The sequence below is a fragment of the Rhinoraja longicauda genome, chromosome 1 (genome assembly GCF_053455715.1).
Source record: "Rhinoraja longicauda isolate Sanriku21f chromosome 1, sRhiLon1.1, whole genome shotgun sequence".
NCBI classification, from domain to species: Eukaryota; Metazoa; Chordata; class Chondrichthyes; order Rajiformes; family Arhynchobatidae; genus Rhinoraja; species Rhinoraja longicauda.
In genome coordinates this window covers 72,949,007-72,971,438 of record NC_135953.1, presented here as the reverse complement: position 1 = coordinate 72,971,438, position 22,432 = coordinate 72,949,007, and the positions used below count along the sequence as shown (strand labels likewise).

The window sequence follows — 22,432 nt, the reverse complement described above, 5'->3', positions numbered from 1 at the left end:
TGCTTTATTTCACTACATGGTGACATTTTTTTGCATATATTACACAGGCAGACGCCGCCATTTTTGGGCCATTATTCAAGGTCCAATGTCTGGTCTGCCTGTGTGCTCGGAGTGCTGGAGCAGTTCCAGCGAACCGACGACCCTCTCCTCCCCTCATCCGGCCATCTTTGTGTCCATCCTGCAGCCTACCTTGAAGACGCTGGATTAGCCTGGTTTACCCTCCTACCGGCCCTTGCTCCTCACGTCCGATGCGTCCAACTTCCTCCCATTTATGCAGACAGATGAGCCTTCGGGCGGGTTCCCGGTCCCGCCAACAGACAAGCCATTGGGCGGGCCCTGACAAGCCTTCGGGCAGGTTGCCGATCCCGCTGAACATTTAGGCAGGACCTGATGAGCTTTTTGGCAGATTACTGGTCCCTCTGACCAAAGGGCCTTATGAGCAACTGGGCAGTCATTGTCCACCCCATTTGGTGTTGAGGAAATAGTTACAAGTTAAGCACACGGGCGGGTATGGAGTAACAAAGATGTTTATTCAGAATGATGACGGTAATTTTCCTTCTTTGAAGGTCGTTAAATAAAATAATGTTTTTTTACAACGATCTAATAATTTTCACTTACATAACTGAGACTCAAGTTTATTGCAAGATTTCAAATATACTTAAAATACCTGAACTTAAGTTTTCCAGCTTATAAGATTCGATGGTTCAATGGTGCTTTATTTGTCACATGTGCCACTGCACAGTAAAATTATTTTTGTACATTTACATGTGCAGTCACCGCCATGTATTGGTGCCATTTCCAAAGTGAACTATATATGTAAGCAGGATCAATAGTCCAGAACCCTGCTTACTAGTCTAATGACTTAAAATTAACATACTCTTCTCAATGTCAAATTGGTGCCGTTTTAAATATAGTAATCATTTTGCAAGAAGAGGGTTGGAACATGGATTTTTAAACAACAGAGGTGTTGCCTGACACCTAAGTTACTCCAGAACTCTGTCTTTTTCGCGTACTAGCATCTGCAGTTTTTGTATCTCGGGATATCTGGAAGCAAATTTGCAGATGAGACAAAGCTGGGTGGTAGTGTGAACTGTGAGGAGGATGCTATGAGGTTGCAGGGTGACTTGGACAGGTTGTGTGAATGGGCGGATGCATGGCAGATGCAGTTTAATGTGGATAAGTGTGAGGTTACCCACTTTGGTGGTAAGAATAGGAAGGCAGATTATTATCTGAATGGTATCACGTTAGGAAAAGGGGACGTACAACGAGATCGGGGTGTCCTAGTGCATCAGTCACTGAAAGGAAGCATGCAGGTACAGCAGGCAGTGAAGAAAGCCAATGGAATGTTGGCCTTCATAACAAGAGGAGTTAAGTATAGGAGCAAAGAGGTCCTTCTGCAGTTGTACAGGGCCGTAGTGAGACCGCACTGGTGTGCTGTGTGCAGTTTTGGTCTCCAAATTTGAGGAAGGATATAAGAAAATAACTGCAGATGCTGGTACAAATCGATTTATTCACAAAATGCTGGAGTAACTCAGCAGGTCGGGCAGCATCTCGGGAGAGAAGGAATGGGTGACGTTTCGGGTCGAGACCCTTCTTCAGACTGATGTCAAGGGGGCGGGACAAAGGAAGGATATAGGTGGAGACAGGAAGATAGAGGGAGATCTGGGAAGGAGGAGGGGAAGGGATGGACAGAGCAGCCATCTGAAGTTGGAGAAGTCGACGTTCATACCACCGGGCTGCAAACTGCATATTCTTGCTATTGAGGGCATGCAGCGTAGGTTCACGAGGTTAATTCCCGGAATGGCGGGACTGTCGTATGTTGAAATATTGGAGCGACTAGGCGTGTATACACTGGAATTTAGAAGGATGAGCGGGGATCTTATTGAAACATATAAGATTATTAAGGGGCTGGACACGTTAGAGGCAGGAAACATGTTCCCAATGTTGGGGGAGTTCCAAACCAGGGGCTGGTATTTAAGAATAAGGGGTAGACCATTTAGAACAGAGATGAGGAAAAACTTTTTCAGTCAGAGTTGTAAACCTGTGGAATTCTCTGCCACAGAAGGCAGTGGAGGCCAATTCTCCGAATGCTTTCAAGAGAGAGCTAGATAGATCTCTTAAAGATAGCGGAGTCAGGAGGTATGGGGAGAAGGCTGGAACAGGGTACTGATTGAGAATGATCAGCCATGATCACATTGAATGGTGGTGCTGGCTCGAAGGGCCGAATGGCCTACTCACTGCACCAATTGTCTATTGTCTATCTCTTATGTTCACAAAGAATGGATATGAACATAGCAGGTTTAGTTTCCACAGGAAAGGTAATAATTTCACAAGGCTAGAATTGTCCTGTGATCTTAAATTCTTTTCCTCAGAAACATTAGTTCTGCAAAAAGGTTGCAAATCTTTCAGTCAACTGACACAAACGCAGAATGCATGGCAACTGCATTAACTTTGACACTAACATAGTTCTGGGTTCCTTCATGTGCAGCAAGTCATTAGCTGCACAACAAATGCCAGCCAAGTTATCCATCAGTGTTTGTGATTACAGGGCCTGCCTTTCCAGCAAAGTGCAGCCTGGGTCCGAGCAAAAGATGCTATATCTACATTTGAGCACAAGATACTCGAGCATTTGCCACCATTCTTCATCTTGTGGAAGATTTATTGTGGCTGTTTGGAAACAAGGGAGTGAAATGTCTCAATGGATATTTTTTAGGCAGAGATAGATAGATTCTTGATTAGTGCAGCTGTCAGGGGTTATGGGGAGAAGGCAAGGGAATGGGGTTAGGTGGGAGAGATAGATCAGCCATGATTGAATGGCGGAGTCGACTTCATGGGCTGAATGGCCTATTTCTGCTCCTATCACTTATGACCTTCTGACAATGGTTTTCCAACAGCCTCAATGGCACCGAAAACTAATTTTTGGAAGTGTGAAGAATTTAAATGTTTTATCTGTAGTTTATTTCAATAACATTAAAATAACATTTCATCATTTTGGTTTCATCCATCTTACTTTATTCTTTCTTCTCTCAGATTTATTCTTGCTTTTTACTTACATTTCTATCCACAACTTGACATTTAATTAATTGTGCTATCTGGGTTAGAAAATCTTGGTGAGACATGGGCTAAATGATGTCCCTCTCTTACTTTTTCTTATGCAATTATTTTCTTAGTGGGGATGTCTTAGGGAGAAATTATTTGACATAGACATCAGTGAGTAGCAGTATGTCAAATATCTTCAATTTAACAAAGGCATCCTGATAAAATCTGCTGCTGCCTCAAAAACAACTTCAAGTAGGTTAATGACCTTGTTGCCAGTAGCTGTCAAGGTGACGGTCTAAATGAACTATTGTGCATCTAGTTGCTTACAGGTTGGAGCTGGTGATATTTGTAATATCCCACAATTTACCATGTGAAGGAAGTCACTGATGCTCTCCTTTCGAAGAGGGCCAATTACTTTTCATGCTCTCTTAATCGAAACCAGAGTGAGGGAGGGGGGAAGGGAGGGAGGGTGTGTAGTGTGACTAAGATTTCAAATTTCATGTTTATAGGTTCATAGGTCATAGGAGCAGAATTAGGCCATTCAGCCCATTGAGTCTACTCTGCCATCCAATCATGGCTGATCTACCTTTCCCTCTCAACCCCATTCTACTACCTTCTCCCCAAAACCATTGACACCCTTACTAATCAGTAGCTATCAATCTCCACATTGAAATACCCAAAGACTTGGCCTCCACAGCTGTCTGTTGCAATAAATTCCATAGATTCACCTCTCTCTGGCTCAAGAAATTCTTCCTCATCTCCTTTCCAAAAGTACATCCGTTTCTTCTGATGCTGTGCCCTCTGGACATAGACTCTCCCAGTAGTGGAAACATCCTCTGCACATCCACTCTATCCAGGTTTTTCATTATATAATAAGTTTCAATGAGGTCACACCCCCTCATCCTTCTAAACTCTGGTGAGTACAGGACCAGAGTCGTCAGGCTTTTCATTATATAGTAAGTTTTAATGAGGTCCTCCCCCCCTCATCCTTCTAAACTCTGGCGAGTACAGGACCACAGTCGTCAAACACTCATCATTCGTTAACCCAATCAACCCTAGGATTATTCTTGTAAATCTATTTCCTTGAACCATTAGGTTGCTTGGCAGTCTTCATGTTAACTCTTCCAAAATTGATTGTGCTCTTTCAATGTGCAATTGGTTTGTGACCATGGGTAGTGAATTATGCTGATTGAGAGCCCTCTCTGTAACCATACAGCCGTAACGGTCTATTCATTCATTGTCGGATCATTTTTACAGCTGTATTTAAGTTTCTTCAGCAGACAATAGGGTAGTTATGTGATGATGATGCCCATCATCTCTGATTTGGCTGGCCACTCCATTGTAGAATCCATGCCAACGGTAAAACTGTGCTCTCACACAAAATTTTATAGACCAGACCATTGGCATGCTGCACTGTCGCTTCTGGATCTCTCTGGGAGAGGATTGCAGTCGTCAATAGAGTCAGTGTGAAATTTATGATGGCCACTTCATAATTGCGCATCATACCAAAAAGAGAGTTCTTTCCTTGCCACTAGCTTAACAGTAGCAGCTGAAAAACAGAATCAATAAAGCTGAGGCAGAAGTTTATTGGCAAATCAATGAGGAATAGTTTGTATCCAATTTTGCCTGTTATTTCTAGATGTTGGTTGCCTAGTAAAAATATATTTCATTTTTTCCAAACCATTGCTTAAGTTCTGAATATATTATGAGAAGAATCATGAGAATATTAAGACAGATAAGGGAAAATAAAGTGAAAACATTCAGAGAAATATAAAGAATAAAAAATAACAAGGTAAGGGTGATAAAACTAAATCATGAAAAAATACTGTAACCTTTACAGAATTGCTGGAACATGACAAGACAGTGATGAAATGGTGTAGCAATGTTTATATAAATATATTTACGTTCATTTACAGTGCTCAGAATCAGTTTTAAACAGGACGTCACATGGCAATTCCAAATAGCAATAGGCTTTTGGTTTAAAATCTTAAATAACCTACCATGAGAAAATTAACATCCTATTTTGTGAGTGTAATTTTGAGATAAAAGCAATGTTAATTTATCATTTGGTGGTGAATGGATTTTGGTGTCCAATGATTCTGTGAAGTAACTTGTTGAAATTCAGTGTTCACTCAAAAATCTGTAGTGAGGAGACAAGCTTCTGTAATCTCACTGTCCTTTCTGTCTTGTATAAAACAAGCTTTTATATAAAGATCCAACATGTGATATTCATATATACATGTTATTGTCTGGGAAAAGAAATCTTCCTCATGCCAGGATGTATCAGTGTGTACCAGAAAGCAAATCATTCAATGTCCTGTTGTTGAAAATCAGAAAGAGTAACTACTTTGACCTCCAGCCATAAAGACTAGAATCCCTATTTCTACATGTAACTTTGTGTAGAATGGATGGATAAAAGTAACATTAACTTGGTTACGGGAATTATGAAATAATAAAAGGAAAATGGAATCAGAAAATATTGGAATGACTAGGCCAGGCAGCAACTGAAAGAAACAATTTGGACTAGAATGGATGGATAAAAGTAACATTAACTTGGTTACGGGAATTATGAAATAATAAAAGGAAAATGGAATCCGAAAATATTGGAATGACTAGGCCAGGCAGCAACTGAAATAAACAATTTGGACTACATTATGAAGCATTTGAGACGGGTCCATTCTACATCATCTTTAGTGCTTTTTTTTTTCATTTGTCTCATTAATTGCCTCTGTTGCATTGGACATAATCCCTTTAGTCACTAAATCTATTTTCCTTTCCACCTTCTCAGTTCTCCTGTTTTCTTTTTTTTCCATGTGCCCATAGACAATAGACAATAGACAACAGGGGCACAGGAGTAGGCCATCCGGCCCTTCGAGCCAGCACCGCCATTCACTGTGATCATGGCTGATCATCCACAATCAGTACCCCATTGCAGCCTTCTCCCCATATCCCTTGACTCTGCTATCTTTAAGTATTCTACCTAACTCTCTCTTGAAAGCATCCAGAGAATCGGCCTCCGCTGCCTTCTGAGGCAGAGAATTCCACAGATTCACAACTCTCTGGGTGAAAAAGCTTTTCCTCATCTCCGTTCTATATGGCCTACCCTATCCTACAATCCTACATGGCACCTTATCAAAGGCTTTCTGAAAGTCCAGGTACATTACATCCACTGGCTCACCCTTGTCCATTTTCCTAGTTACATCCTCAAAAAATTCCAGAAGATTAGTCAAGCATGATTTCTCCTTCGTAAATCCATGCTGAGTCAGACCGATCCTGTTACTGCTATCCAAATATGCCGCTATTTCTTCTTTTATAATTGACTCCAGCATCTTCCCCACCACCGATGTCAGGCTTACTGGTCTATAATTCTCTGTTTTCTCTCTTCCCTCCTTTCTTAAAAAGTGGGATAACATAAGCTACCCTCCAATCCACAGGAACTGATCCTGAATCTATAGAACATTGGGAAATGATCACCAATGCATCCACGATTTCTAGAGCCACCTCCTTAAGTACCCTGGCTTGCAGACCATCAGGCCTTGGGGATTTATTAGCTTTCAGTCCCATCAGTCTACCCATGTCTACATGCAAGTTCCCAGTCTACTTGCATGTTGAAATCTCCCATAAGGCAACTTTCCTCTTTTCCCTTCTTGAACTTTCCTTCCCATTAATTCGGGAGTTTTTTGTAAATTTTCCTGTACTCACTTCCTCTTTAACTCCATCTTTATACTCCCAATTTGTTAACCCCTCCCCTCCGCTATTTAGTTTCAACCCACATGTGTAGCACTAGCAAACCTGCCTGCCATTATTGACCTGACACATTAACTATTTTCTTATCATCAATGGAACCATTATTGCAGCATGCATGCTTTTCCACTCCATAATTTTACTTCTACACCATTTTTGAAAGCTTAACTTATTAAAAGTCGCAACCTGTGAAATAGATAAAACATTTTTATATTATTGGCGACATAGTCACACAACGGTAGAGTTGCTTCCTAATAGCACCAGAGACTCCAGTTTAATTCTGACTATGGGTGCTGTCTGTACATAGTTTGTACATTCTCCTTGTGACCATGTTGGTTTTCTCCGTGTGCTCCGATTTTCTCGCACATCCCAAAGTTTGTAGGTTAACTGGCTTCTATAAACAATGTCCCTAGTGTGTAGGATGGAACACGTGCATGGGTGATGACTGGTTGGCGCAGGCTCAGTTGGCTGAGGGGCCTGTTTCCATGCTTTAGCTCCAAACTAAATTATTAGTAATAACAAGGAACTGCAGATGGTGGTTTATACCAAAGAAAGGCACAAAATGCTGGAGTAACAGTGTGTCAGGCAGCATCTCTGGAGAACATGGATAAGCAAAGTTTCGGGTCGGAACCCTTCTTTAAACATCTAAACGTTTTAAATAGACTTCTAGAGTTTTAAGATTTCTTGAGTCTGCAGAAGTCCTAAATGTCGCCAATCCATTTTTTCCAGGGATGCTACCTGGGTTACTCCAGACATTTGTGTCTTTCTTCGATACAATTAGGCTGCATAACCGCACACATTTATTTTATCCCCTTGATCTAGATAGATTTCTTGGCATTGTAATATCTACGATGAATTTACTTTCAATTTGCCAACATGGTTGCTATTCATTAGCAATAATTTACTTGCCAGCAATCACTGAAGATGTTAATTTAAAATATTTTATGAACATTAGGATCTTCAAGAACAGGGATATTACAATTCTACGAGTTAGCCTCAAGTGGGTCATTTATTAGTGTGAGATATACAAAATACAAAGAATTTATTAGCCAAGTATGAATAATATATATTTGATTCAATGATGGCATTGACAGAAATAGAAGTAATTGTTCTCAATGAGAAACCTTTTGTTCTGCATATCAGGCACCTGCGTGTTTGGATGGGAGGATAATGCAAATCATCCTCATTACTTTATTTTTACTTGGTTTAGTGTGTTTTATAAATTCGATGGTGCAGTGGCCAGGGTTCGTTTTGTTTGTAAGTCAGAAAGATAGCAGTTTACATAGGTAGTGTTGTGTCAAGCTAAACTATACAGCAGACATTTGTAATACAGGTGGCACTGTTGGTGCAATTATAAAGCAGGCATATGTGAGTGTTGGCAAAGTTGGCACGGATGGCACAACTGAGAACTTTGGAGCAGATGGGAAATTTGGCATGGTTGACATAGTAAATCTGACTGAGAAGATTTTTACAGATGGTATAATTGGCACAAAGAAGGATGAAATAGTACACATGATACATTGGCTCACAAAAGTATCAAGCCTCCTCCAAAACAGTGTTGCAATAATTGCCATGCATTTCATCTAATTTTATTTGGTATTGTGCTATAGTCTGATTCTATATGTTATCTATATGCTCAGCAACCTGCAATGACAACACATTTACACAAGGGGATTACATTTTCACAGGAATTCTTACATTCTCCACTATAAACGTGATGGATGAATCTGGAAGACTTACCTACTGCTTAAAACTTACTACTACTACTACTTATCTATTGAGGTTTCAGTGCTTTTCCATTTATGTGATGGCAGATAGAGGAAAGATTCCATAATTGTTGGATTCCAGTCTAAATTTTGGTCAAAAATTAAAGTAAATTTAAATTGACCTGCAGATTGAGACCAAGTGATATCCCATTAGCTTGAATAACTCATAATTCTATGTGTGCATTAATTTAGCAAACAATGACATTAGATTATACATCTCCACCATGAGTAATGATATATTCATCAAATATGCTGTCAGATTGTGCACGTAGATGATTAGTTTTGATGAATGACAACTACAAGGGATCTCTGCTGCAAATTCTAACAGATCTGTTGCTTAAAAGTCTTGACTAAAGGCTAAGGATGCCACCAAAGTTAAGAAAAGGTGATGTGACACAATACGATACGATAGAACTTTATTTATCTCAGAAGGGAAATTGGCCTGCCAACAGTTATAAACAGTCCAGGATTGGGGACAATGCATTTGTGATGTATCCATTATAAATATGCATACATGATGATATGCAATATAAGATGGCGTTTAGATGTGAGTTTTAATAGTTTTACAATGTAGAAGGAAGAAAAAACAAGTACAAAAGACAATAATTGGTATACCATAATTAAAATGCTGACAGAATAATATCAACAGTTGTGACAGATTATAGCAGAATTATCTTCAGATATTGTGAATTGTTAAGAAATAACAATTAGGTTTATTCACAAATGGATTTATAAGGCACATTAAAATGTCTTTTTTTTTCTTAATAAGCACCTATACTTGTTATCGAAGAGTGTTCTGATTTAAACCATCAGAAAGTGCAAGCACTATTGAGCATTGTAGACGCTGGGTGGCTGATTCCCTGACGCTGCTCTTTGACTGCCTTTGTAGACATGCTAAACATGTTTCCACTAGTGGGAGAGTCTAGGACCAGAGGCCATAGCCTCAGAATAAGACATACCTTTAGAAAGGAGATGTGGAAGAATTTAGTTAGTCAGAGGGCAGTGAATCTGAGGAATTTATTGCCACAGATGGCTGTGGAGGCCATCAATGGATATCTTTAAAGTGGAGATTGTCAGATTCTTGATTAGTACAGGTGTCAGGGGTTGTGGGGAGAAGGCAGGAAAATTGGATTGTGAGGGAATGATAGATTAGCCATTATGGAATGGCGGAGTAGATGCGATGGGCCGAATGGCCTAATTATGCTCCTATTGCTTAGGAAGTTATGAAGTGAGTGGTTTTGCAGATGGTGAAGAAGGTTGTGAAAAATTGCAGCAGGTTATTGATCGATTGGCCAGGTGGGTGGGATTTAATACAGAGAAATGTGAGGTGTTGCATTTTGGGAAGTCTAACATGGACAGGAACTACACAGTGAATGGTAGGACTCTAGGGGGTGTTGTAGAGCAGAGAGATCTAGGAGTGCAGGTGCATGGCTCCTTGAAGGTGGAGTCACAGGTAGATAGGGTGGTCAAAAAGGGGTTTGGCACATTGGCCTTCATCAGTCAGAGTATTGAGTATAGAAGTGGGAGGTCATGTTGCAGTTGTTTTAGACATTGTTGAGGCCGCATTTAGAGTATTGTGTTCAGTTCTGGGCACCATGTTATAGAAAAGATGTCAAGCTGGAAAGGGTACAGAGAAGATTTACAAGGATGTTGCCAGAGCTAGAGGGTCTGAACAATAGGGAGAGGTTGAATAGGCTGGGACTCTATTCCTTGGAGCGCAAGAGGATGAGGGGTGATCTTATTGAGGTGTGTAAAATCATGAGTGGAATAGATTGGGTAGATGCACAGAGTCTCTTGCCCAGAGTAGGCGAATTGAGGACGTGAGGACATTGGTTTCAGGTGAAGGGGAAAAGATTTAATAGAAATCTGAGGGGGTAACTTTTTCACACAAAGGGTGGTGGATGAATGGAACAAGCTCCCAGAGGAGGTCGTTGAGGCTGGAACTATTCCAACATTTAAGAAACAGCGAAACAGGGACATGGATAGAACAGGTTTGGAGGGATATGGACCAAATGCAGGCAGGTGGGATTAGTGTAGCTGGGACATGTTGGCCGGTGCGGGTGAGTTGGGCTGAAGGGCCTCTTTCCACACTGTATCACTCTATGGCTCTATGCCTATGAACAGTTGTATTGTGTTATTTCAGAATTAAGCGAATTAAGTGGGTGCTACATAGTTGGACTGGCTAATAATAAACAAGATAAAGTCCATAGCTACAAGGTTTACTGTTAGAAGGTAATGTAGGTAATAAATAAAGAGACTGGTAAAAATGAATGCAACAGCATATGAGCAAGATCTATTGTGGTAAACTACAGCTAGCTACACATGCAACATCTGTTGTATCCTATTTTTTTAAAAAGTTGCAACAAACAGTGACATTTGCTGCTGGACTATACGAGTTTAAATGTTCATTACAGATTTCAGCAAGCTTCCATTGTGTTCTTTATGCTGCATATAACAAAATTGTTACTTTGCGAATTTACTGATGTAACTACAACTATGACACTTATAGTCATGTTTCTTCTAGCCCTTTCGTCGAGTGACTTTCTCTGTGGTGAGTCAGCCTCAGGATCCACATCAAGGGTCCCTACAGAGCTGTTATGACAGCGGCCTAGAGGAATCGGAAACTCCTAGCAGCAAGAGTTCATCGGGACCAAGGCTAGGTTCACTCCCACTTCCAGAAGACAACTATGAGAGGACAACTCCTGACGGAAGCGTTGGTGAGGCAGAGCATATGGAAAATGGTAAGGTCGTAAACCCACTCCTGTTTTCTTCAAACCACCTATTATAATAATATTGATGCTCAAATAAAGGATTTGTAGAAAATAACGACAATCAGACAGATGATGCCTGTTTTTAATATTCCATCACGAATAAAAGATGAAATATTATTACATTCACATTGTCAACTGTTTTAAGATTATAAAGTTCATTCAAATTCTCTAAAATATATTCTGGTACTAGATTTATTTAATGTGCACATTGATCAAAGGGTTTTTTAAAATAATTTTTTCCTGAATCGTCTACAGATTCATTGAATGCATCCGCTGAACTGAAAACAGTTTTATTTTAATTTTATTTGTCTCTGTCAAATTATTGAACAAATTTATGTTTGGTTCCTTCTCTTTTCTAAAGGCATTGCACTTTGATATAGGATTTTTCTTCAGGCACTGGTGTCCACCACTCCCTTGTTCAAACTTAATTCATGTGTGAATTTGCAAATGTGCATTTGACAGATGACTATCCTTGCACTGTTAGTCTGTGCCACTAGGATGCCTCACTGTTGGAAGCTGGCAATTGCCCCCATTGTAATTAGCTATCTCTGGATCAGTGGAATATTGGGCATCCTGAGGCTGAAATTGATAGTAGGTCATGCTGTTAAGGAGGATGTATGGACACTGAATAAGGTGATGAGCTGAGGAGAATAGTGATCCGCATTATCCCTAACAGGAGTATTCCTATTTTTATGGTTATGTAAAAATTATTTTAAATCTGATTCCTTTTCCACTCTGCCTTCTCATATATTAGATGAAGCATTACCACTGAAAGCATCCACTCAAATATCACAGTTTCAAATGTAGGTCATTCAACAATGAATCACCAGCTGAATGATGGAGGATGGTAACTTTAATTGTCCATCCAATTGCAGTTCAGGTGGAATTATTACTAAAATACAGAACAATTGACCTATGTTGGAAAACTAGCTGAGAATACAATAGACAGAGTACCTAGGGATTTCTAGAAGATGTATGGTTTATGCTGCATTAACACTGGAAGGTCATTTGTTTCACTTTCACAAAAAAAACCTTTCAGCTGAAATAAAGTTAAAGCTCTATATAGCCAATAGGATATTTTATGCTGCGTAAGAGAATTTATCCAAGTAATCATTCACGTCCTTGCTCAAAGATATATTGACCTGAAAGAAAGTTATATTGGCTAGTATGTCAGGATACAAGCTTCATTGCAAGAGAAGCTGCAACTGTCAGCAGTTACAGTAGTTACTGTTACTGTGTGGTTAGAGCTTGCATTAAGCCGAGCATTAGGATGAATTACATGGGGTAAAATGAATGAGTTTGCTATTTTGCTATCTAGTACTCAGATAACACCAGAGACTTCATTTTTACTGTATTATCTTCTTATGTATATGCTTCTTACTTTGTGGCAGGAAAATGTCCTTTCTCTCAAAAGCTATTTCCCTCCTTTGTGGCACTGTTCTTTAACCTGTGCATTATTAGTTTGGGGAAATAAAATTATTTTCTAACCATAGAAAGTTGGCATAATCAATTCTATTTATATTCCTCTTCTATTTCTTTATCCTAGTATTTTCAGCATCAGATGTTTTTTGCTGCCTTTGCCTAGAGCATATGCTACTTAACTCAACGTGTCAGAAGGAATGCCCTGCAGAGACCGTTCCCTCCGCAACTCCCTCGTTAACTCGCCCTTCCCACCCAAACCACCCCCTCCCCTGGTACCTTCCCCTGCAACCGCAGAAGATGCAACACCTGTCCCTATACATCCTCCCTCGAGGGTCCAGGGATCACGATGGTCCTTTCAGGTTAGGCAGAGGTTCACTTGCATCTCCTCCAACCTCATCTACTGTATCCACTGTTCCAGGTATGGACTCCTATAAATCGGCAAGACCGAGCGCAGTTTCGCTGAACTCCTCCGCGCAGTTGCCTAAACCTACCTGATCTCCCGGTTGCTAAACACTTTAATTCCCCCTCCCATTCCCATACTGACCTTTCTGTCTTGGGTCTTCTCCATTGTCAGAGTGAGGCCCAGCGTAAATTGGAGGAACAGCGCCTCATATTTCGCTTGGGCAGCTTACACCATGGTGGTATGAATATTGACTTCTCAAACTTCAAGTAACCCTTGCTTTCCCTATCTCTCCACCCCTCCCCCTTCCCAGTTCTTCGACCAGTTTGACTGTCCCCACGATTACATTGTGTCTCTGTTTGCTTTGTTGTCACCTTCTCCTAGCTAACAATGGTCTATTCAACATTTTAGTTGAAATTCATCTCTTTTGATCTCTTACATTTCCTTTATCTCGATAACTCCCTCTCCCCTGACGCTCAGTCTGAAGAAGGGTCTCGACCCGAAATGTCACCCGTTCCTTCTGTCCAGAGATACTGCCTGTTACTCCAGCATTTTGTGTCTCTTCAGCGCTACTTAACTCATTTAAGTATTGCTCTTCTACGTACCTTTTTATTATGAGACATTAACCAATTTAAGAGGAAACAGCGAAGGAGATAGTTTTAACACTTTTTCCAAAGATGTGGTCAGAGTAATTTAATATAAACATGTAAAGTGCATGTCGAGAAAATCACACAGCATAATGTCCATGTCATTATTTCCTCTGCAATAACATATTTCAACTTTGGCAAAATGTTTTCTGGGCTACTTTTTTTTCAAATGGCTTTAATGCTGCTGCATTCTTTAGTTTTATTTGTCATTAATCTACTTAGTAAATAGAATACATTGAGGTCGCATAAAAATGCAACCCAGGAAAAGAAAATATATAGTGAATCTCAAAAATTGAAATCTCGTTTTTAGAAATAAATACATGGTGGCACATATTGAGTGAATGATCTTCATAATTTAACAAATCACATACTTGAAAGGGGAGTTAAGCTGTTGATATTTACTAAGCAAACAGCCAACATAATTCCTACAGATTTCTGTACGTTCAGAGGGATATGGGCCCAATGCAGGAAGGTGGGGCTGGCTTAGAAGGGGCATGTTGGTCAGCATGGGTAAGTTGGGTCGAAGAGCCTGTTTTCACGCTGTAGGACTATGACTGTTTTGTTGCACATTTTTCAGGCAATAACATTTCTCCCAGTATAGGACATTACCTTTAATTCCATGTATTCAAGTCCTGAGAAACAATGCTCCTTATTTAAATGATCTGTAACCAAATACAACATTTAATCTAGTTATAAGAGGCAAACAAAGCTGATCAAATGATAATGTTACCTTATATAATTTTACGTGTGCAAGTTGAGCATTAGAATGAATGAAAACTGTTTCTAAAGCAGTTAACCATGTAAATTACCTATTCCACTAGATACCTGCGATTGAAATTGGCCTCCCCACTTCTCACCCTTGCTCCTAGCAATTATTAGCATTTCCTTTAGGGATAGTTGTACTGCAAAATCTATTTCAACAGTGTGTGATTTTTACATTGCACCAACATAGAATAAGCAATAGGTAGTGTAGGAAAATAACTGCAGATGCTGGTACAAATCAAAGGTATTCACAAAATGCTGGAGTAACTCAGCAGGTCAGGCAGCATCTCAGGAGAGAAGGAAAGGGTGACGTTTCGGGTCGAGACCCTTCAGTCTGAAGAAGGGTCTCGACCCAAAACGTCACCCATTCCTTCTCTCCTGAGATGCTGCCCGACCTGCTGAGTTACTCCAGCATTTTGTGAATAGAATAAGCAATAAACATGTTCCAAGGATTGAGAGTGGACATACCTCAAGAATTCCTTAAGGAGTATGTCCATGATATTTAACCTACACAACCAATATCAATGAAAACCACATTTCTGTATTTTTACAGCCAGCAAAAGGGCTGACAAGACAGTCTGTTGAAATGCAAAACCAACAGATATTGCAAAGGGGGGGGTGGAACTATTTCTAAGTAGTATTCATTGTTCTCAAACCGTACTGATTTCAAACTGGTTCCTGCAGCTAAACAAGCCTAATAGATGAATCCATGAAGAGAGCAAGATTATCCCTCTTTTCGCTCAAGGTAGAAATGAATACCGAATTGATTACACTGTGGAGATAGTTATATGATTTGTTCACCTTTACCAAGAAGCGAATTGCAGTTACTATTACAGAATGGTAATTTTCTTTCTCTTGCAAGTTAAAAAAACAGCCACCAATCAAATTTTAACTTCTAAAATTTGTATCATATTGAAAGTCTGCAAGAAAGTTATTTTTATCCTATACTTGTATTGAACCAGAGGGAGGCCATTCAGCCCATTGGGTCTTATTGGCTTCTAGAAAGCAAGTCCTTTCGTCCTATTCCATCCTTCGTACATGCACATCGACATTTCTTCCATTCTTTTTCATTAAGAGGTAACTTACAGCAGCCAGTACATCTTTGGGATGCACCATGTGGTCAAGGCAAGAATATGCAAACACTGCATAGGCAACATATGAGGTCAGGAATGAACCTGAGTCCCTGTACATGTGCAACAGCAAAACTAATTGCTGTGCCACCACAAACAGGGACAGCAGGGTGGCGCAGCGGTACAGTTGCTGCCTTACAGAGCAAGGGACCTGGGTTCCATCCTGAATATGGGTGCTGTCTGTATGGAGTTTGTATGATCTGCCCCTGAGATGCGTGAGTTTTCTCTGGGATCTCCGGTTTCCTCCCACACTCCAAAGATGTAGAGGTTTGTAGGTTAATTGGCTTGGTGTCATTGTAAAAATCATGCCGAGTGAGTAGAATAGTGTCAGTGTGCGGGAATCATTGGTCGACGCAGACTCGGTGGGCCAAAGGGCCTGTTTCCGGGCTGTATCTCTAAATTAAACTAAAATAAAAATCTCTCAGATGCAAGTGAATATTTAGTGTCAAATTAAGCTTTTTTTTTTCTTTAACAGGCGCTCATAATCTAAGTAAACTGATAAAGTGAATTCTGACTCTTGAAAGAAGAGTTGGAAGTCTTACTGCAGATACATATTCAGCATATCCCAACCATGTGGAGAAAATATGAAGTTTGTGTGAGTGGAAAACAGATGCTATTGAATCAAAGTTACTGAAATAGATGGTAATGGAAATGGGTAGAGACATAAATGGGAAAACCATTTCAACATCAGTCAATACAGAGATTTGTAGAATGTTACATTTATTCTTTGTGTGTATGTGTGTGCACTTGCACAGATTAGAGATTTGAGATAAGGCTCTTGGATTTACTGCAACAAATTTGTATACTTCATATTGTGTTTTGGCATCAAGTGATTGTAATGGTCATGAAATAAAATGCAAGGCAAATACACTTTTTATACATTGAAACAGAACAAAACCATTTGGTCTGCCAGATCCATGCTGGGTGTCAAGAGGACAATCTCATTAGTCCCTTTCCCCTTCTGTTCATTTCCCTTAATCTTGCAGCACATACTTCCGCACACATGCCCATCAATTTCACTTTGATCCTTCTTACCATTAACCATGAATAATGGGTAACATAGAGTGGCCAAATAACCTATAGCACATCTTTGGGGTGTGGAAAGAAATGCAAAATACCCTGAGGAAATGTGCTTGGTCACAGAGAGAGGAAGCACATTCTGTAAAGACACAAGTCCAGATCAAACGTCGATTTCTGGAGCTGGGAACCAGCAGCACTAATTGCTGCAACACCATGCCAGTGTGTTGTGAAATGTTTACTTGCAGATTTTTACAAAAGTTTAGGTTTACATTCTTGAAATCTGCCCCAGAGCTGTGATAAGAGCTCAGCTGCTGGTGATAATTGCCTAAACAAATGTTCCTCTTTCTTCGAAGCTGCCATATAATTTCAGATCCTGCATTTGCTCATTACCATTATCCCAAATGCCGTATCTTATACGGGAAATTGTACTTTATTTATTGGACAAGCAGAATTGAGTCAGAGGATTTTTCTCATTCTTTACTATCGGGAGTCGCTACATTAGCTAACAATCTCTAGAAATTGCTGGTGATAATTGCCTGAACTAAATTCTAATTTGTCAAGAGAACAACACATCTAAAAGATGACAGTGCTGATGTAAAATGTTTTAGACACCACACATACAAGTACAAATATGTTGCTCCCAGTTCTTTTGTAATTCAAGCCCACACCATTTCTATAGCAGAAAACATAGTATTCATTTAAACGGACAAAATTCAATTCCATGATAGTAGAATATCTTTATGAAAATTACCACTTTGTCAAAAAGGATCTATTCAAGATGTTTTGCATTCTCATCATTAAAACTAAGATTGGCATGGATTGGAATATATTCATAAAGTAACTGTGCTTAGTTTATTATTTTCAATCACTAACAGTAGTTGTATTTGCTTTGCTATGGGTCAAAGTTAAAATTGACATTTGTAATTTTGGTGATATTGGTCCTGCAAAATCAATTATCGTTGCTCAATTTTATTTAAAGTGATCAAATAACTATTTCATTCTCCCTAATTATTTAACAAGGCTCCGTGCTACAAGAAAGGGGGCAGGGAAACAAGCCACAAAGTACTCCGACTGTGTAAAAAATCATCAATAAAATAATGGTGAAGAGCTATTACGATATATTCCATCAATTTTAGCTTTAATGTCAACTGTTGATTAGTTGATAATACTGTTTTCTCTGAGTCAGGAGATTGTTGAATTTGATCCTATTCCAGGAACCTCAGCATTAAAAAAAATCTACACTGAATCTTCAGTCTGACACTGCAGGAAATCCATTGTACAAGGTACTGCCTTTCCAGTGCAATATTAAGCTGAATCTCTGTCTGCTCTTTCAGGTGGAAGTAAAACATCCACAACACTAATTTGAATAATTATTCCTCGTGTCCTGCTCAATACTTATCTCTCCATTCAATGCCATTAAAACAAATGATGTAATTATTACGGCACAGCTGCTTTGGGGATGAGTCTACTTCTTTAGAAAGCTTAGGAGGTTCTGTAGGTCCCCAACAACCCTCATCAACTTCTACAGTTGTGCCAAAGAAAGCATCTTATCAGGAACAGCTCCATCCAAGACCATAAGAAATTGCAGAGTGTTATGGACGTTGCCCAGACCATCAGATGAGTGCATCTGGGACAGAAGTGCTCAGGAGTCAGTAGGAATATTGCACCTCTGCAAAAACATTAGCATAAAGAAAATCCATGCTGACATTTTGGACTGACACCTAGGGGAAAGGGTAGTGAATCTGTGGAATTTGCCACAGAAGGCTGTGGAGGCCAAGTCACTGAATATATTTAAGGCAGAGATGGATAGATTTTTGATTAGAACAGGTGTCAAAGGTTATGGGGTGAAGGCAGGAGAATTGGGTCAGGAGGGAGATAGATCAGACTTGATTGAATGGCGGAGTAGACTTGATGGCCTAATTCTGCTCCTGTCTCATGATTTTATGATCTTTGTAGGAGGTGCAGTGATTAAGTGAAAGATCAAAATTGAAACTCTTTCTGCCTCTTGAATGGACATAAAAGGTTGTTGCATTACTCTCAGAGTCACAGCCTCTAACCTACATCAAAAACCTACATTCTTCTGTACAGATTCCACAATACAGCTTGAAAGGTCAGACTGAGTTTGAAACTCAAAGCTTGAGCTGGGAACTTACATTTAATACTACATAAGCTGAAAAGTAACTTCTCCTGACCTCAACCCACAAAGCTCCTTATCATAATTCTACCTTGTGCTGTTGATACTTTCAAGGAGAGCAAATATTTTATTGACATGAGAGGAATAAATCAGGTAAATGCACAGAATCTCTTGCCCAGAATAGGGGAATCGAGGACCAGAGGACATCGGTTCAAGGTGAAGGGGAAAAGATTTAATAGGAATCTGAGGGTAACTTTTTCCACACAAAGGGTAGTGGGTGTATGGAACAAGCTGCCAGAGGAGATAGTTGAGGCTGGGACTATCCCACTCTTTAAGAAATAGTTAGACAAGTACATGGATGGGACAAGTTTGGAGGGATGTGGACCAAACGCAGGCTGGTGGGACTAGTGTAGCTGAGACATGTTGGCCAGTGTGGGTAAGTTGGGCCAAAGGGCCTGTTTCCACACTGCATCATTCTATGACTCTATAACCAATTCTATCAGTTAACATCGGATGTAGGTGTGGCGCTGCAGTAGAGTGCTGCCTAACAGCACTTGCAGCGCCAGAGACCTGGGTTCGATCCCGACTATTGGTGCTGTTTGAGTTTGTACGTTGACCGCGTGGGTTTGCCCCATGACTCCGTGATCTTTGGTTACTCCCACACTCCAAAGACATACGGTATGTAGGTAAATTGGCAAGGTAAATGTAAAAATTGTCCCTAGTGTGTGTAGGATAGTGTTAATATGCGAGGAATCGCTGGTCGGCGTGGACCCAGTGGGCCGAAGGGCCTGTTTCCGCGCTGTATCTCTAAACTGAACTAAAATTCATATGGATTCAAAATTCTGAACAACTAATTTGATGTTTCATTGGTAAAATAGTTTATCCTGCTCTATTGACCTGATTTTAATTCCAGGCATATCTTGGGTAAGTGCAAACAAAGCTCAGGCACTGCAGAAGATTGAAACTGAAAATATTTCAATGTGACTAGCCGGTTTCCAACATGATTGCTGTACAAATGGAAACCCACCAACATTCGAGTGCAATTTATGAAAAGCCTGCAAAGCCTTCTTCAAGATAATTGCATTTTAATTTGATGAAGAAGAGAGAATTGTTCTATGAACACAAGCAATTCCTAAAGTTTTCTGAAGTCGTCCTTGATGCAAACAAAGTAAAGGATACAATGAGGTTTTATTTCCACTTGATGGGAGAAATAGTTTCAGACATCATGTTTGCCAGGTCTGGAGAAAGATTTCAGATTCTACCACACTGGGTCTGAGCATTCATCATTGTTTATCTGACAACATATCACTTCCTTTCTCCCAATTATATTAAACTGATCCTTAGATGTCCGTGGCAAATGAAATGAAAGTCCATTAAAGTAGAGAGAGATGAGCAATATTCTAGTAAAAGTGAATTAACACAGGGGAACAGACGATCTTGGCTGCAGCAAAATCAAACGTGTGGAAGGTTGTGTTGCCTGCCTTGTGCCAAGGTTTGGGTTATCCCTTCTGAACTGGAGAAGAATTTGGATTGGAAAGGGGTGGATCAGTTGTCATGGTCCACAAAGGTACTGATGATAGAGGTAGGCCTAGGAAGGTGGATCGGAAGGGATTATGAGTAATTTGAATGCAAAAACTGAAAAGTAAAACCACAACAGTGATATCTACGGATTATTATCTGAGCCATATGCAAATTGGTAGTGGGTAAATAAGATTAGGGAAGACCTAGCTCATTAGGGAAAACCTAGCTCATAGATTTGTGTGGGGGAAATGGGGTTTTATTCATGGGGAATTGGTAGTTTTTTGGAAAACAGGCTGTTCCTCTGGGACAGGCTTCATCTGAATAGCACAAGGACCAATGTTCTGGCAAATCACATCAATAAGATTGCAACAAAGATTTTAAACCAACTAGAAGCAGAGTGGATTCCAGATATAGGACGTTTAAAAAAGAAATGAGAAAGTACAGGTGCAGGAGGAGAAAAATGTTAATGAAAATCAAAGATATATGGCAGAAATTAATCCGGAAATAGGAGAAAAGGTGAAAACTTTACCTGAATGTGGAGACTATTTGTTACAAGAAAGATAAGTTGACCACACAAATATTAATGTGTGAGTATAATGTAATAGCAATCACAAAGACATCATTGCAGGATGGTCAAGTCAGGGAACTCAATATTCCAGTTACACAAGATTCAAAAATAATAGGCAAAAGAAAAAGACAATTGCTCAGGAACATACCAGTGCAATGGTGGGTAGTGAATATAGATGCAGTGGATGATGATGTGAAATGAGTTTGGGTGTAAATAAGGAATAGCAAGGTGAAGACATGAATGTGATTAGTCTAAAGATCATCAAAATGTTATCTTTCGATGGGACAATCCATAAATGGGGAAATATTAAAGCAATGTAAGAAGGGAACTGCAATCATCATGAGTGGTTTTTCATCTGCGTATCAAACTGACAAAGGGAATGTAGAAGAGGATATGCACAACAGAAACCACTTACATCAAGAAAGTTATGCTTCTTGCACATTTTGGACCTAATCCATTGTATGCATAATTGTGCACAAAAGATCAAAAGATACATGATTCTCTCATGCAGAGTATTTTGGAATGTTATCCCACATGTTGTGTACCCCCACACAGTAATGTTTCAAGGCCTGATTCCATACACTGAATGATTTCTCATCCATTTATTTCAAAATAAATAAGTATAATAAGTTTTAAAAAAACTGCTGGAGGAACTTTGCAGATCAGGCAACATGCGTGGAAGGAAATGGACAGTTCATGTTTCGGATCACAACACATCTGGACTGGACTTGTGCCTCTAAGTTCAATACTCAATCTGACAATATCTTCCTCAATTGTTAGAAAAACAGAATGACATTTTTGTTTTCGCCATGCTATCTATCAACCAATTTAGCTCACATTGGACCTGGAGTGGAAATATATTAAGTCTTTGTGCAGCTGAATTTTGTCATTGAATCTCAGGCTGGACAGTACAAGAGAGCAATGAGATTGGATATTTTGATTGTTTTGCATGACAGTCTTCATAATCAAAATCATGTTATTATATTGTAGTGGTGTCAAATGATGATCTCATTTCATATTTGTGAGTTCTTATCAGGATAAATCACATGCATACATTGCATCCTAAGCCAGGTACCTCAACAGCTGTGCGATATGATATAAATTGTCATCATTGAACGGTTAGTTTATTTATTACAATTTAATAGTGGGAGCAATGTTAATCAATTCTAAAAATACTGATTAATATTCTGTTTTTACATAGTTATGTGGTGTATGCAGCTAATATAAGATGGCAACATGCCTGGAATGAATACTTGATTTAAAACCAGTGTAGAAAATCTAAACACAAAATATAGCATTCATAAAAAAAAGAATAGCAACATGATTTATAAGTGATTTAATTAAAATAAGCAAATTAGATATTTTAACCTAAAATTCAGAAAAAGTCACCTTAATATATTAATCATTTATAAGATAATTAGTTGGCAAACATTCTGCACATAGTAAATTAATTGAATTAACTATATTTGAATAAGAACACGTATACACAATTGGCCATTGTAAAGTCA

The 22,432-nt window shown here is 39.5% G+C and overlaps 1 protein-coding gene across 2 annotated transcripts in view; it reads left to right on the top strand.

Annotated features, from left to right (window-relative positions):
* The window catches only part of pcdh7b (protocadherin 7b), a 315,222-nt gene that overhangs the window by 135,043 nt on the left and 157,747 nt on the right, over positions 1 to 22,432 (top strand). The window contains exon 3 of one of the 2 annotated variants that reach the window (XM_078400346.1): positions 11,074 to 11,290. The exons of the other annotated variant lie outside the window; for it this stretch is intronic. Coding sequence (XP_078256472.1) covers positions 11,074 to 11,290 — 217 coding nt within the window. The remainder of the gene's footprint in view (positions 1 to 11,073; positions 11,291 to 22,432) is intronic. 2 annotated transcript variants of the gene reach the window in all.